Raw genomic sequence first — 13,916 nt, forward strand, 5'->3', positions numbered from 1 at the left:
TTACAGGCTTGAGCTGAACATCCTGTGAGTCAAAGATATGTTCCGTTGCTGCTGCTGGGAGTCCTGCCTGCTCTTTAGAAGTGTACCAACCTGGAGCTCATGCTCTGCTACAGGAGACACTTTGAAAGTGATGAAGATGGTAGAAATGCTTGATTTTGTGTTGTGTAGTCAGAGATAATTATAGTCATGGAGTTTTTCCTGTAACAGAAATATCAAAGAAGATTGCTTCCCAATTTGGTGGATTGTTGTTGTTAATTCATCAGGGACACGTGTTTATACTTCTTCTAAACATATACTACATTTAATCTTATTTCCATGCGTATGTTGTTAACATACATATACATCTTATTTTGAAAACCGGACGTAGTCACACGTCTATCCTTCCACTGTCTTCGCCAAGTTCATCTTTGTCAGCTCGATCTGGGCCGTTTGATTACATCTCAGGAAGACGATTCGACCCAAACATGAATAATACGAGGAAACAATCTTTTGCTTTCTTGTGATCTTCTACCAGGTGAACCATTGTAACAAAACAATGGTTTAGGGCTTGACTGGGGGTGATTCTTGTTTCAGCATCCAGATTGAGCAACCGTTCTAAGAGGTGTAACAAATGTCATCCTGTCTCTGTACATAACGTAGTCATCTTCCTCTGAGTGGAGGTCTATTGCTTCCTCCAAATTTCCGACAGCGTCGAAACTCCACTTTGAGATTTGCGGCTGGATACCGGTTGCCTCTTTGTACTCTCTTGGTGTCTTAAGTCTCCATCCTGAATCAGGAGAGCAGTGTTCCCTGTTGAAATACTGGTTGGTGTACTTTCCAGCATTCAGCAGGTGGTCTTCTGGCTGACCAAAAAACAGGAATGCCACAACACATCCCAGTCCCCACATGTCGATGGCTTCAGATATGTGGAGGCCAAAGGTCACCTCTGGAGCTCTGTATGCACATGGTTACACACTCATTCTTTCTCTTACTTTGGAGGTTGGAATGGCCAAACCAAAGTTAATTCATTTCACCCTGAAGGGCTCATCCTGGTGGTTGACGAGCATGACGTTGTCAGGTTTCAGGTCTGTGTGAAGGATGCTGATACCCTTCAGGGCTTCAAATACTACAAGTAGCTGACGTGTTATGGGGTGGATTCCATTAAGGTTCAGTGGTGCCTGTCTCTGCACCACCAAATCCCAAATGTCCAGCATCTCGAAGGCGAGGCGAGACGTGTTTTCGATTATAAAACTGTCGATGAATCTCACCAAGTGGTTTTTCTCTGGCTCAAGGGTCCTGAGTTGTTCCAGCATTTTCACTTCTGTGATGGGATGTTTAACATCTTTGTGGATCTTGATGGCCGTAGTCTCGGATGTTTTTAAATTGACACACCCGACTACATTGCCAAAACATCCTTCTCCAATTAAGTCCAATACAAAGTATCGTACAGGCTTGTTGCAGAGTACGTTGTGCTTTTGCAGCTGGAATGGTGCAGGCGCTGACTCCTCGTTCTTTTCATTTTCTTTATATGAGGTTGCAAAAGACATTTTTCCTGTCAGATGTTTCCAAATAGTATCCAAGTTGAGTAGATTCAGAGTAGGTCCTCCCCTGAGAGAGGCAATTATCCAACTTGAGGTCTTTAAACCTCAGCCAAGTGATGTTTGTTTTTAAATTGCATTTATGTTGTAAAGGCCTGCTTGAATTTCACCATGTAGTCTGTGTCATCCTCACAGATCTCAATCACTCACCATGTATGCAGGCACACAGCAGGCCGCACCTATGAGCATGAGACAAACTACAATCACCCCATAACAATGAATCAACTAGTGCAGATTGCAACAGTTCTAACCGGAACCGTTTACTGCAACAAGCTTGCAATGGAATACTGCAAATGTGTTGCTCAAAGGGGAACGAGTGAGAGCGTGTAGTAGCATGGAGTGCAGCAGGGATGATGTGTTTTTGTCGGCCAACCTGAAAGTTGGCATCGCACTGGTTCCCTCGGCACAATCGGATTATTGCAGAAAATAAGCTCTGTGGCAAACACACGTTGATGACACTTTGACGTTTCGTTAAACCAGATAATCTTCCCAAATGAACACCACTGTTGTGATTCTTTATGCGTGAATGCAGTCGGCAGAAGTAAAAAAAATAACGTTACGCTAAAAACTAACTATACTAGTCGGCCGGATGACGTTTAGTAGTCGCTTCAAAAATCATAAAAGTGTTGTTTATTTGTGAAGATTATCTTGTTAGTCTACAAAAATACGTCATTCCTGTGCCGCCCTATTTCCTCAAATTTGGCACAAACGTTTGTCATTTAAGGTTGAACTAATTAGAATTTGGTGGTCATAGGTCACTATGACTTTTGGCCATTCATTTTCATATGCTTATGTCACACAAATAGGATCATATGATGAGCTGATGACATTGTGGACAGACATAGATGTAAACTGCGGCTCGTCTGTTTGGCGGAGGCATACAACCATCACGCAGTAACTCTAGGTTTAACTGTTAACCCCTTAAAATGCATTGAATTTTGCTCCACCTCACATGTTACACTTTCTTATGAAACTAACACACACAAAAACAATCTGTGTCTTTCACATGTCTACTTCTCACTTCCACAAATCCCCACACACAGCAGCAGGATGTAGAGAGTTTACACAGTACACATAGCAGACACACACACACACAAATACCATTTCTAGGATAATGCGTCACTCTCTGTCCGACTGGAGGCGGAAATATGACTGTTATTGACTATGTGTACACACACACACACACACACACACACAATGAAATAGTTTATTGCAGGCAGGCTGGGGAGTCAGACGGTAGTGATCCTGGAGACACAAGGAAACAGGGGAAGCACAAATAGCACAGAGAAATAAAGGCCAAGCACACCAAACTACCGTTACAGCTGCAGCAACGATCTAGAGAGGAGTGAGCCAAGAACCGGGGTTCATATACCGCAGAGTGATGAGCTTGTAATCACAGGTACAGCCACAGACAGGGAGCAGGGGGGAAACCCTGACAGCTGTGACAGGTTCATCTTATTCATGCAAGTGATTAGACATCTTACACATTCATTAAACGAATCATGTTCATGCACATATTGCTTTACTGGTGATTTGTGAAATAGGGAGGATCATTAAAGTTAAAATAATGAATATTTTTACATTCACAATGGATCAAATAACTACTCTGTTGTCTAAAAATGGTGGCGGGTAATATGTTACATAGTTGGAATGCATCTTACTAAAACGCTAACCGTTTTAGTGTACCCTAAAGCAGCAACAGAGGTGGAGGCTATTTTGTTTGGAGGCTAAACGCCAACAAATATGAAGATGATTGAAGAAGAATATTTCAATAGAATCTATCTTCTTTTCAACACACTTCAGGTGAAAACTGTTATATGGAAACTATGTGTTGTTGTAGGTTTTTATTGATGGAGTCCAGAACAAATTTCCCTACCTGGACATTAAAAGCACATTTACATCTTATCTTATCTAATCTTATCTAATACAATGTGACTTATGGGCTGACTGAGACAAAGAGAGTGATAGAGATGGGGAAGGTGGACTGTACCCAGTGTTTCTGTAATGCTGTGTTCGTACTATGAGCGACGGTCTACAGCTCCATAGGCTCGTTGGAGTTGAACTGCTTCTCGCCTGGAAAGAGGACAAGATCTTGGGGCAGCAGCAGGGGGCGGGGCCAAAATGCTGTGGTCAAGTCAGTCCAGCAGCCTTCAAAGAATATATAGAAATTGTCACATCCTGTTACATGTGTAACAAACATACATTTGTAGTCTACTTGTAGTTTGCAGACCTCGTTTGGATAGTTTGTAATTATATATATGTGGAAATGTATCTGTATTGTAGTCTATCCTTTATTCTTCTGCCTTGTAAAGTACTTTTTACCTTTATTATTATCAAGCACACAAGATATGTCTTTGTACAGCATGAGACTAATAGCCAACAAGCATCGTACACCGATGATCGATTCTGCGCAGGCCTGGTTCATCTGGGAGGAGCCTATTTTCAACGGAAAATTAAGCTACAAACTGACGTCCGACACGTGTCGCTGCATGACAGGCGGGATGCGCTACAAATCAAAGTAGACCTTCTTTGCATTCCAACAGCCATACTATCATACTATTCAATTTTCCAGAAAAAGATTTAGTATGTCCCAATACATAGTATGACAAAAATATACCACGATGTCATTCTGCATCCGGTCGCATTTTGCAGTATGCAAGCCAGCATGCTTTTCTGGCCCACAATCCTTTGCACAGCAGATACTTGAGCAAGAGGGTCAAAGTTCAAGGTGGCATGTTATGATGATCAGTAAGTCCCAATTGAGTACATACTGCATGCAACAGTATGTACTTTGTCAGGACAGCTGCAGTACGTATGGAAAGTGAAAAGAAAAAGTAAGCGATTTGGAACGCAGCTCTGGTCTTTGTTTAGCGCTCAAATGATGCAATGAAGCGTCAACTAATCATTTTGTGTGGATATCTTTCATCCTGTTCCATTCCATTCAAAAAAAAGGAAATTGTGATTAGCCAGTTGCCAGTGCTATTTAACGTCATATTATATCAGAGTGCTTGCCGACAGTGTAGCTGGCCACGCTCGGCTGTTTTGTTGTTGTTGCTCGTGAGTCTTCTGCGCCGTTAGCTTGGTGCCATCTTGGCTACGGTGCCACTATCTTAAAGCTCTTTTTTTTTTTTGTGGGAAAACGTAGACAAACCAACAAAAAATACACAAATAAACAAAAATACAAAATTCAGATGTTTTTGGGGGTTTATGCTTTAGTGTTTCTTTCCCTCGAAATGTATTAACACACATAATCAAAAACTTATTTTTTCCTAAACACTGTGAGTAGCTAAAGAAGACAAATATTCCTGCTTGCAAGCGGGAGGCTTATTCATATCAGTACACAATGTTGTCATTAATAGAAGTGGAAACACATTTGTTGGTTAAACAATGTCATACTCTTTTACTTATAATACAGTATGTGAATATATGTAACTTTTACCTGTAAAGAAACCATGTGTCCACATTTCTAACCTATTATTATCACATTATCCTACATGTAGCCATTTGGCTAATTAAGCTATATAGCGCATGAGTGTTTCTGCATTAAAATAGGTTAGCATTAACAGTCGGCTATAAAGTGAGCAATTTTAGAAAACTGTTTTTATATATTTTTTCCATTTTATTAGTATTAATGTTTTCGGTAAAGTACGGTTACATTAATACAAGCTGTTGTTCTCCACTAGACTGCTAAGCGGTTGGACATGACTGCTGATGCCAGGAAGGTGGAGGAGGGCTCGGGTAGGGGAGGGGTGACGCGGCAGGGGCGGAGCGGTTCTCCTCCCTCACCGGGCGGTGTCAGTGGGAGGAAACGGGACAGAGGAGCGGTGAGAGGCCGACGCAGGGATTCATTTACCACGGGTGATTGTACTGGATTGCACGAGCGGACTTCAGGTAAGAGGAAGGAGCTGTTTAGGGCGTTTTCTCACGCTCAGGAGGGGGAAGTCTGGCGTTAGGTTTACTGTGGAGCAGTGAAGTGGATTTATAACTCACTGCGGCACAGCAGATTACATGCATTTACACAGTGTACCTGAGGATATGGGATGAGATGTGAATTTTAAAAAAAACATGATAAGAATGTATTTGTGAGTCATAGCAGATGACAAAAACTGGGTTAGACACTGGAAAGATCATTTTCTCAGCACAGGAAACAATTGAAGTGAATGTAATTTAGTCACGTGTGCAAATGCATGCTTTATTTATTCTTTAGTACAATTTTATGAATATATATAAATATTTTATACATATTATATATAGTAAATAGTATGCTATAGCCGATTTATTTAGAGCACGTTAGCCAGCAAACGGATTTCAAAATAAAATTGAATTGTATAAAGGCAACGCTTTTCCTGCAGTTTTCTATAATATAATAGAATATTCTTAGTGAATAATACTGGAGTGTGAGTGGCAGCAGGAGGATGATGGTGATTTGAACTGCACCGTCACTCTTCTTATATACAGTCAATGCTGTATACACAGACGTGTGTGTGTGTGTGTGTCTGTGTGTGTCTGTGTGTGTGTGTGTGTGTGAGGATTCCTGCAGGCATCGAAATATCATCCAGAGCATCCAGTGCCATGGGCTCATTGTAGAGCCCCCAGCATTGATTGGTTTTTAGCTACAGGAGTGGTCGATGATGTTTTTTTATTTTATTTATTTTGTATGAGTACAATATGGTGCTGTAAATGTGTTTAAGACTTCATTGTTTTTATTAACTTTATTAGCTGGGCATTTTCCACACCTGGTAGACACAGATATTTGATCGATAGCCCCCCCAAAACCATGCTATGTATGATCACATCATTTTTATTTAATAACAGGATGTTCTGATTAATATCGCCCTACACATGCCTCTCTAATCTACCTCTACTTTAATGAAGCTACCCAGAAAACACAGCAAGGGCAAACCTTACAAGCAATGTCGGTTCCTTGTGAAGCAGTGACATCTTGTGGCATTAAGAAGGTTTTTTCTTTTTTATTTCTGTAATCCAACAATTCTGCATGAGCTTGAGTTATTTCACTCTGGAAAAGTTATGATGATGATGATATATTGCAGAAAAAAACACACCAAGCAATCATGTCTGTTTATTGCATTTACTATTCACTGGAAATGCACTCTATCAGCTTTTCAAACGCCCCCACACTGTAAATCAGTAACTATTGTTTTAAGGTCTTCAGTGTCTATTGCCGTGAGGAGGATACTGTCTGTATTGTGTACACAGAATGCATCTCCATTCATTATTCAAATAACTTTGGCAATAGATACCTGACATAAAGCAATGTGTCACCAGACCACCGTCTCTTTGGAGACATTAGTGGCCCTGTGATTGCCTGCCTGTGTCTGTGCGTGACTGTCCATGCATTGATACCACCATCTTTGCATGTTCGTGCTGAAGCGTAGCCCATTTGTTTATTTGCTAATGCTGTAACAAGATTGTGGAGATTTTTTTCAAGGCATCCAAAGAGGAGTCTGGATTCAACCGGAACTTGATTTGAACTAAAACAAAAGCTCAAAAGCAACAATTTGAGACAACTTTTTCGAGCCAACATCTGGCTAATATCTCTTCAAAGTCACCGGTGGAAGTGGGAGAAGCACATCATTCATCTCTTTAAATCGGATCATCAAATCAGATCTTAGATGCCATTTATATCTCAGGCTAATAATGCTTAATTTGTCCTGATTGCTTTGGCTTTCTAGGCTTGCATTGATTGTCAATACATCAAGTTGCCTTATCTTCTCGTCTCAGCTAGCCGGGCTCTGCTCTCTGCAGCAGAAAGCTCTCTCTCATACTAAATCATGTACAGTACAGTCTAATCTCATCATCCCTTATTACTGAGACTCTACATCTAGGCCAATGTTTTCTATATCATGATCTGATATAGTGTGTGATACATCAAGCTGCATTGCTCCAACAGAGCCTTGCTACTGAAAGCATCATCCTAGCCTAAGATCTGATCGGATCCAAAAAACGGATATAGTCACCTACCTCAATTCATTAGACTGTTTGGTGGTATTAAAGGGTCATATCGCCCCAAATTACAAAATCATTTTCTCATACATCACACCGCAAATAACCCCACTACAGATGAGGTGAACCGAAGTATGGACAGAGATATATTATGTTTTGGCAAAATCTGTTCACAGTGAGGACTGTGGTGGTGGGTGGCTCAGGTTCAGTAAAGATTTGGGTGAACTACTCCATTAACCTCTCAGACAGTGTAAATGTGCTGGCCTACTCTCTGCTGTAATATAGAAGCTATAATAAAAACTATACCCTCCATTACAGAATCACATTACACCTAAGGCAATCTACATGAATCTGTTAGAGTCATAAGGGTTTGATGTAGCTGTAATGCTAAATGGCACTTTGTATAACTGATCATGCTACTGGGGGAGTTAACAGAGCTGTATGGCTCCAGTCTGACCCAAGCATGTAACAGCAAATGAAGCTAATAGAGCCTCATCTAACAAACCTGTCTGTTGTCCTTTAAATAAATCAGTCATTATGCTGAGCTTCACTATGTTTAGCTACGTGCTGAATCTTCAAGATTCAAGATTCGTACAAAATTAAAACTCCAATTCATAAGCAGTAAAACACTGTTTCACTCACTTCAACAGACTTGGGGGGGGGGGGGTGTTGTTGAAGTCGCCCTCGGTCTGGTATGACCAGTAGCGTACGGTGGCTAATGTTAGCAAATTCAACAAACATTCGCTGACTTCATGACTCCTTCCTTTATTTTTTTTTTTCTTCTTTAGTTTTATTATTTCTAGTAATCCCACACTTGTCTCTTGTGGCCACAGTGGCTGCTGCTCAGCATAAGTTACATAGGGTCACTTTAAAGGGGACTTTTTATGGTCATTTTCGATGGTTCATATTTCTACTTCATAGTCCTACTAGAACATGTTTACATGCTTTAATGTTCAAAATTTTTTTTATTTTTCTTTATTTAGACCTGCCCTATATATAAAAGACATGAAAATCTCACTTTTTACAACATGGGAACTTTAAGGCATGGAGATATTTAGGGAAATGCTCCTCCGCAACAATATTATATGAATATGAAAAGCACAAACGTAGTCAACCAAACACCCACATTCCAATCATAATCAATCATCAATACACAGGAGCTCTTAACATCAAACCATCTCATCCTGATCCAGCTTAAGAGAAAGCCGTTGAAAGATGAGGAATGCCGACTCATTTCTTTGAGAAACACACACTATAACTTTAGCACGTGATCGTTACGCGTTGTTATCATTATGTGTATAATGTGGAAAGAGTTCAAATTGTATCACAGCACTTAAATTCTGTGTTATTTTATAGGTGTCAACATGTCAGCAAGTGTCAGCACTGAGGAGATGGAGGAGATCAGGGAGGGCTTCCAACAAGTGGGTGAGTAACGACGTGTGTGTGTGTGTGTGTGTGTGCAGCTATTGCAGTAACCCATCAGACAATGATGAATGAGTCAGCCATGTTTGAAGTGGGGTAAAGCAGCTGAACAAACGCATGTCCTTGTCCACTGTGTGTGCGTCATCTGACAGACAGATGTTTATCTTGGGATAAATGGAAGGAAATGAAACCTTTGATGCACCCATATTTAAGTTTTAGAGGTACTAGTCGGCTAATTTTGTTTCCTTTGACAGAGCCAGTCCAGCTGTTTCTCCTAGCTACAGTCTTTATGCTAAGCTAAGCTAACTTTCTAATGCCTCTTGCCACTTGACAGTGGTATCAATCCTCTCGTCTGATTCTCGGTAAGAAAGCGAATAAGCCACCCAAAATCTGTCTGGATAGTATATCACTCTTTTCTATCTATATACAAAAGAGCTTCCTTCTGTACACAACATGCTGTAAGTCAAGATACTGTTGTTCTCCTCTAAATGCACTACTATTGTCAGACTTCCTTTATTGTCAGACTTCCTTGATGCTGCTGCAGAGCTTCATTTGAATCAATGCGTCACTAAAGGGATACTGCAGCATTTTAGCATTGCACTTAGATGTAAAGTCCGGGAACTTGAGACAGAGTAAACAAAAACAGTCAAATTGAAGACAGCAGTGGTAGAGATTTCTTGACCTTTCGTCCCTGGGTCAAACTCAAACTCCATGCGAACATCGAAGTCTCCACGCCCAAACTGAGATAATCCTGACGACAACACGTGTTATTTCTTCAGACTCGACAAAGCTCCTCCAGAGCCACAGGGGACGCTATACAGTGTTTTCTTCACATGTTGAGGAGCACTCCTTTATGAACTGCCTGACGTTTGTGTGTAAAATCTGTGTAGTGACGCAGTGATTTTAATTGAGAATAGTTATTCCTCTATTGCACAGTCCTGATATTGTCACATCGATCTTGAGAGATTTAGCAGCACGGGCTCCAACTAAAATATTGCTTGCTATTTTCCCCCCCTCCGCCCCTCTTCCCTAGATGTGGATGGTAATGGGTACATCTGTGCCTCGGAACTCGGTGACCTCTTCAACAAGGTGGGCTGTTCCATGCCCGGGTACCAGGTCAGAGAACTCCTCCAGAAGCTGGACCGAGACAACGACAGCCGCATCAACCTTGAAGAGTTCACGGCTGTAGGTAACACTAACTGCACTAACTAAACCCATTCACAACCATTACTAACAGTTAACCAACTAACTATCGACAAAATGTTGATGAAATAAAAGTCCCAACGCAATGACTGACTTGATATTCAGCTGACGAGATGAGTGACTGACTAACTACGTATATCCGCCAGTATCTTAACAAATAAAGCCACAACACAGCAGACATGCCCTTCGATAGGGTCCATGTGGGGCCACAGTGGGAAGACAATTGGGCCCCGTATGGGCAGCCCACTGTGGGCCCAGCTACCGTCCTGAAATGCCGGGTTGCTTGTGGGCTCCGCACTTTTGGGCCCAGGTGGTTCGGCCCACACACATGGCCCACACACATACTTCAAATAAACTTGATTGCTTTTTTTGATTTTTTGTGTGCACATTCAGATTTTTCAGGAAATGAAGGACGACCGCATGTCCCAGAGTTTCAGGAAAGCTCTGAACAAGAAAGAAGGAATCTTAGCCATCGGGGGAACCAGCATGATCTCTAGTGAAGGCACTCAGCATTCCATCTCTGGTTAGTAACACTATTACCTATAGAATGATACGTAAGGGCCCAAATGTCATCAAGCCAAGACTTATATTATATTTGACTCCACTGTATTTCAGAGCAGGAGCGCTTTGCCTTCGCCAACTACATCAACTCTTCTCTGGAGAAGGATCCGGACTGTAAACACGTCCTGCCCATCAACCCCGAAACTGAAGCTCTGTTTAAAGCAGTGGCAGATGGCATCATACTTTGGTAACATACTTTGGAATTATCTGTACTTATCTATCCGTAACTCTAATTTTGACCTTCATCAGCACCCTTCATGTTACCATCAACCCTCCACAGGTCCTCACCTGTTAACCTTTAACTGTCTAGAGGCCTTGTTTCAGTTCAGTGTGCTAATGTGTTTTTGTTTTCTTCTCGCATGCAGTAAACTCATCAACCTCTCCGTCGCTGACACCATTGATGAGAGAACCATCAATAAAAAGAAACTCACACCTTTCACCACACAGGTTAGTTAGCTCGTGTCGGAACTAGTTAATCAGCTGTATATGTTTTGTTTAGTGATTTAACTTCAACGCATAAATCATTCAAATAAACACATCAAATTAAGTTACAGTTATAAAGAGGGGCTTTTGGAAGACACACATACTTGAAAGACATGTTTTTTAGGTTTTCTTCTGTTTGACAGCGGTGCCGCTTTCATATCTAAAACTGCATCCCTGGTTATACATAATGTACATTATGCTGCATGGATCTGACCTCTGTTTTGGCCCTCCGTCACCCAACTTCAACTCCAACAGGAGAATCTGAACTTGGCTCTGAATTCCGCCTCGGCCATCGGCTGCCAAGTCGTCAACATCGGCGCCCAAGATCTGAAGGAGGGCAAACCTCACCTGGTGCTCGGGCTCCTCTGGCAGATTATCAAGATTGGACTGTTCGCCGACATAGAGCTGAGCCGCAATGAAGGTGCGAACGAACGCGCACACGCTTGTCTGCCCAGCACGGACAAACTTTGAAACACAGATTGTAATCGTGGTTAAAAACGTGAAAAGGAAAGAAGTATCAGCTTGTGTCTTCTTGTTTACAGCTATAGCAGCGCTGCTGGAGGAAGGGGAGAGTCTGGAGGATCTGATGAAGCTCAGTCCCGAGGAGCTGCTGCTGCGCTGGGCCAATTTCCATTTGAAGAAAGTCGGCATGTCCATATCGAACTTTTCTGGAGACATTAAGGTGAGGAAATGTCAGTGTGATAGCCAAACTTCTCACTGAAAACCTCAGTTTCAGGGTTTTTACCTGTGCCAGACATCTTAGATCTGTAATTGTTTATTCCACAGTAGTGAGCTGCCACCTGCTTATATTCAATATGTGTCTCAGACAGTTATTTTGCAGAAAGGTGACAAATTGTACAGTGGGGCTGGGCGATGTGGAGAAAATCAAGTATCACAATATTCTTGACCAAATACCTACATATCGATAACACGATATTGTAGGGTTGACCAGTGGCGCTTTCACAAAGTGTTTACACCATGAGACAAATAATAGCACAGCTGGGATGCAGTCTTTAAACCCAGGCCATATTACGATATCCAAGAAGAGGATATCTTGTCTCATATCAGGATATCGATACAATACCGATACATTGCCCAGCACCGTTTGACTCCGACTAAAAACCCATCACAATGCTAGTGAAGTCGATCCACACCAAGCATAAATCTTTTGTGGTCCGGAGTAACTTTCTGTTTCTGTGTCTGTGCAGGACGCAAAGGCGTACTTCCACCTGCTCGAGCAGATCGCTCCTGACGGCAGCAAAGAGGACGTCCCACGGATTGAGGTGGACATGACTGGTCTTTATGTGAGTTAAGAGTTAAGCATGTCATGCAACCTTTTTTGTCTTAAGACAGTAGAGTGTAATGCTGTATGTATGTTCTTCACCTTTTATATTCTATTCATGTTGGTGTTATTTGAGTCATTACGGCTGGAATCAGTAATGCGTTTGGGTCTCAAGGATTCGACAGAATCCCCACTGAGAATACACACACACACACACACACACACACACACACACGTTGTGCTGTGTTATTGAAACTAAGCACCGTTCAGTTAAAACTGCTTTTCATTTGGCTATAAGGGGCTAAATGAAATCTGACTTCCTGTTGACCTTCCTTCTGCTTCCTGTAGGACTATTTTAACATCTATCATTCTTCACTTTTTATTGTAAGCAGGGTTTAAATCTCTTTTTCCCCTCTGATATGTTTCACATAATGGACAAAAGTGACATGGCTTTGTCTTTACAATACTACAGAATAATCTCTCTGGTTATCAAGTGTCCGTTTCATGAAACGTCTTTATGTTACATGTCGGAACCATCATCTCAATCCCTGCCAAATGTCAGCGTTGTCTATGAGGACATTAAGCCTGTTCATTACAGTACCATCCTTGTGAAACTCACATGCCAAATATAGTGTTTTCTAATGCTACACATATTTGGTTTGTATTTGAATTCCATTGCTGCCGAGTCCTGCACGGCAATTGTTGTGCATATGAAAATAAACTAACATGATTTAGTGCATGTAAAGGATGTTCTGTAACCCCCATGATGGTAAGATGTAAATGTGTGTTTGCGTGTGTGTCACCCAGGAGAAGGATCTGATGAAGAGGGCGGAGTGTATGCTCAAACAGGCTGACCGCCTCGGCTGCCGGCAGTTTGTGACCGCCACCGATGTCGTGTCTGGGAACGCGAAGCTCAACATGGCCTTCGTGGCCACACTCTTCAACAAACACCCGGCGCTCACCAAACCGGAGGACCAAGACTGGTTTCTGGAGAGTAAGTGTGGATGAATAATCCCTCTCTCACATATACTGTCACCTTGTAAGGTAACACTCTCTCTCTCTCTCTCTCTCTCTCTCTCTCTCTCTCTCACTCTCACTCTCCCTCTCTCAAGGCGAGACCAGAGAGGAGAGGACGTTCAGGAACTGGATGAACTCTCTGGGAGTCAGTCCGCATGTTCACCATATCTACGGGTCAGCATCCCTCCGTCTGAAACAACTTGCTATGCCGACTGTGTATTTCCACACTGACTAAATAAGTCTGTGTGCTGTGTACTTGTGTTGATGCAGCGATCTGCAGGACGCCATGGTGATTCTCCAGCTCTATGAAAGGATCAAGGTGCCAGTGGACTGGGACAGCAGAGTCAACCACCCTCCATTCAAGGGAATAGGAGGAGGGCATTTAAAAAAGGTAAATATAACGTACT

The 13,916-nt window shown here is 42.0% G+C and overlaps 1 protein-coding gene across 1 annotated transcript in view; it reads left to right on the plus strand.

Moving 5' to 3' along the window:
• Positions 1-5,391: 5,391 nt before the first annotated feature.
• Positions 5,392-13,916, plus strand: part of LOC116399336 (plastin-3-like) — a 20,972-nt gene continuing 12,447 nt past the window's right edge. The window contains exons 1-12 of the mRNA XM_031876426.1: positions 5,392-5,468; positions 8,898-8,966; positions 9,997-10,148; positions 10,560-10,689; positions 10,782-10,914; positions 11,093-11,174; positions 11,466-11,631; positions 11,753-11,892; positions 12,419-12,514; positions 13,300-13,486; positions 13,605-13,683; positions 13,780-13,900. Coding sequence (XP_031732286.1) covers positions 8,906-8,966; positions 9,997-10,148; positions 10,560-10,689; positions 10,782-10,914; positions 11,093-11,174; positions 11,466-11,631; positions 11,753-11,892; positions 12,419-12,514; positions 13,300-13,486; positions 13,605-13,683; positions 13,780-13,900 — 1,347 coding nt within the window. The 5' untranslated portion in view covers positions 5,392-5,468; positions 8,898-8,905. The remainder of the gene's footprint in view (positions 5,469-8,897; positions 8,967-9,996; positions 10,149-10,559; positions 10,690-10,781; positions 10,915-11,092; positions 11,175-11,465; positions 11,632-11,752; positions 11,893-12,418; positions 12,515-13,299; positions 13,487-13,604; positions 13,684-13,779; positions 13,901-13,916) is intronic.

The sequence above is a fragment of the Anarrhichthys ocellatus genome, unplaced genomic scaffold (assembly GCF_004355925.1).
Source record: "Anarrhichthys ocellatus isolate YVR2014 unplaced genomic scaffold, GSC_Weel_1.0 scaffold109, whole genome shotgun sequence".
Taxonomy (NCBI): Eukaryota; Metazoa; Chordata; class Actinopteri; order Perciformes; family Anarhichadidae; genus Anarrhichthys; species Anarrhichthys ocellatus.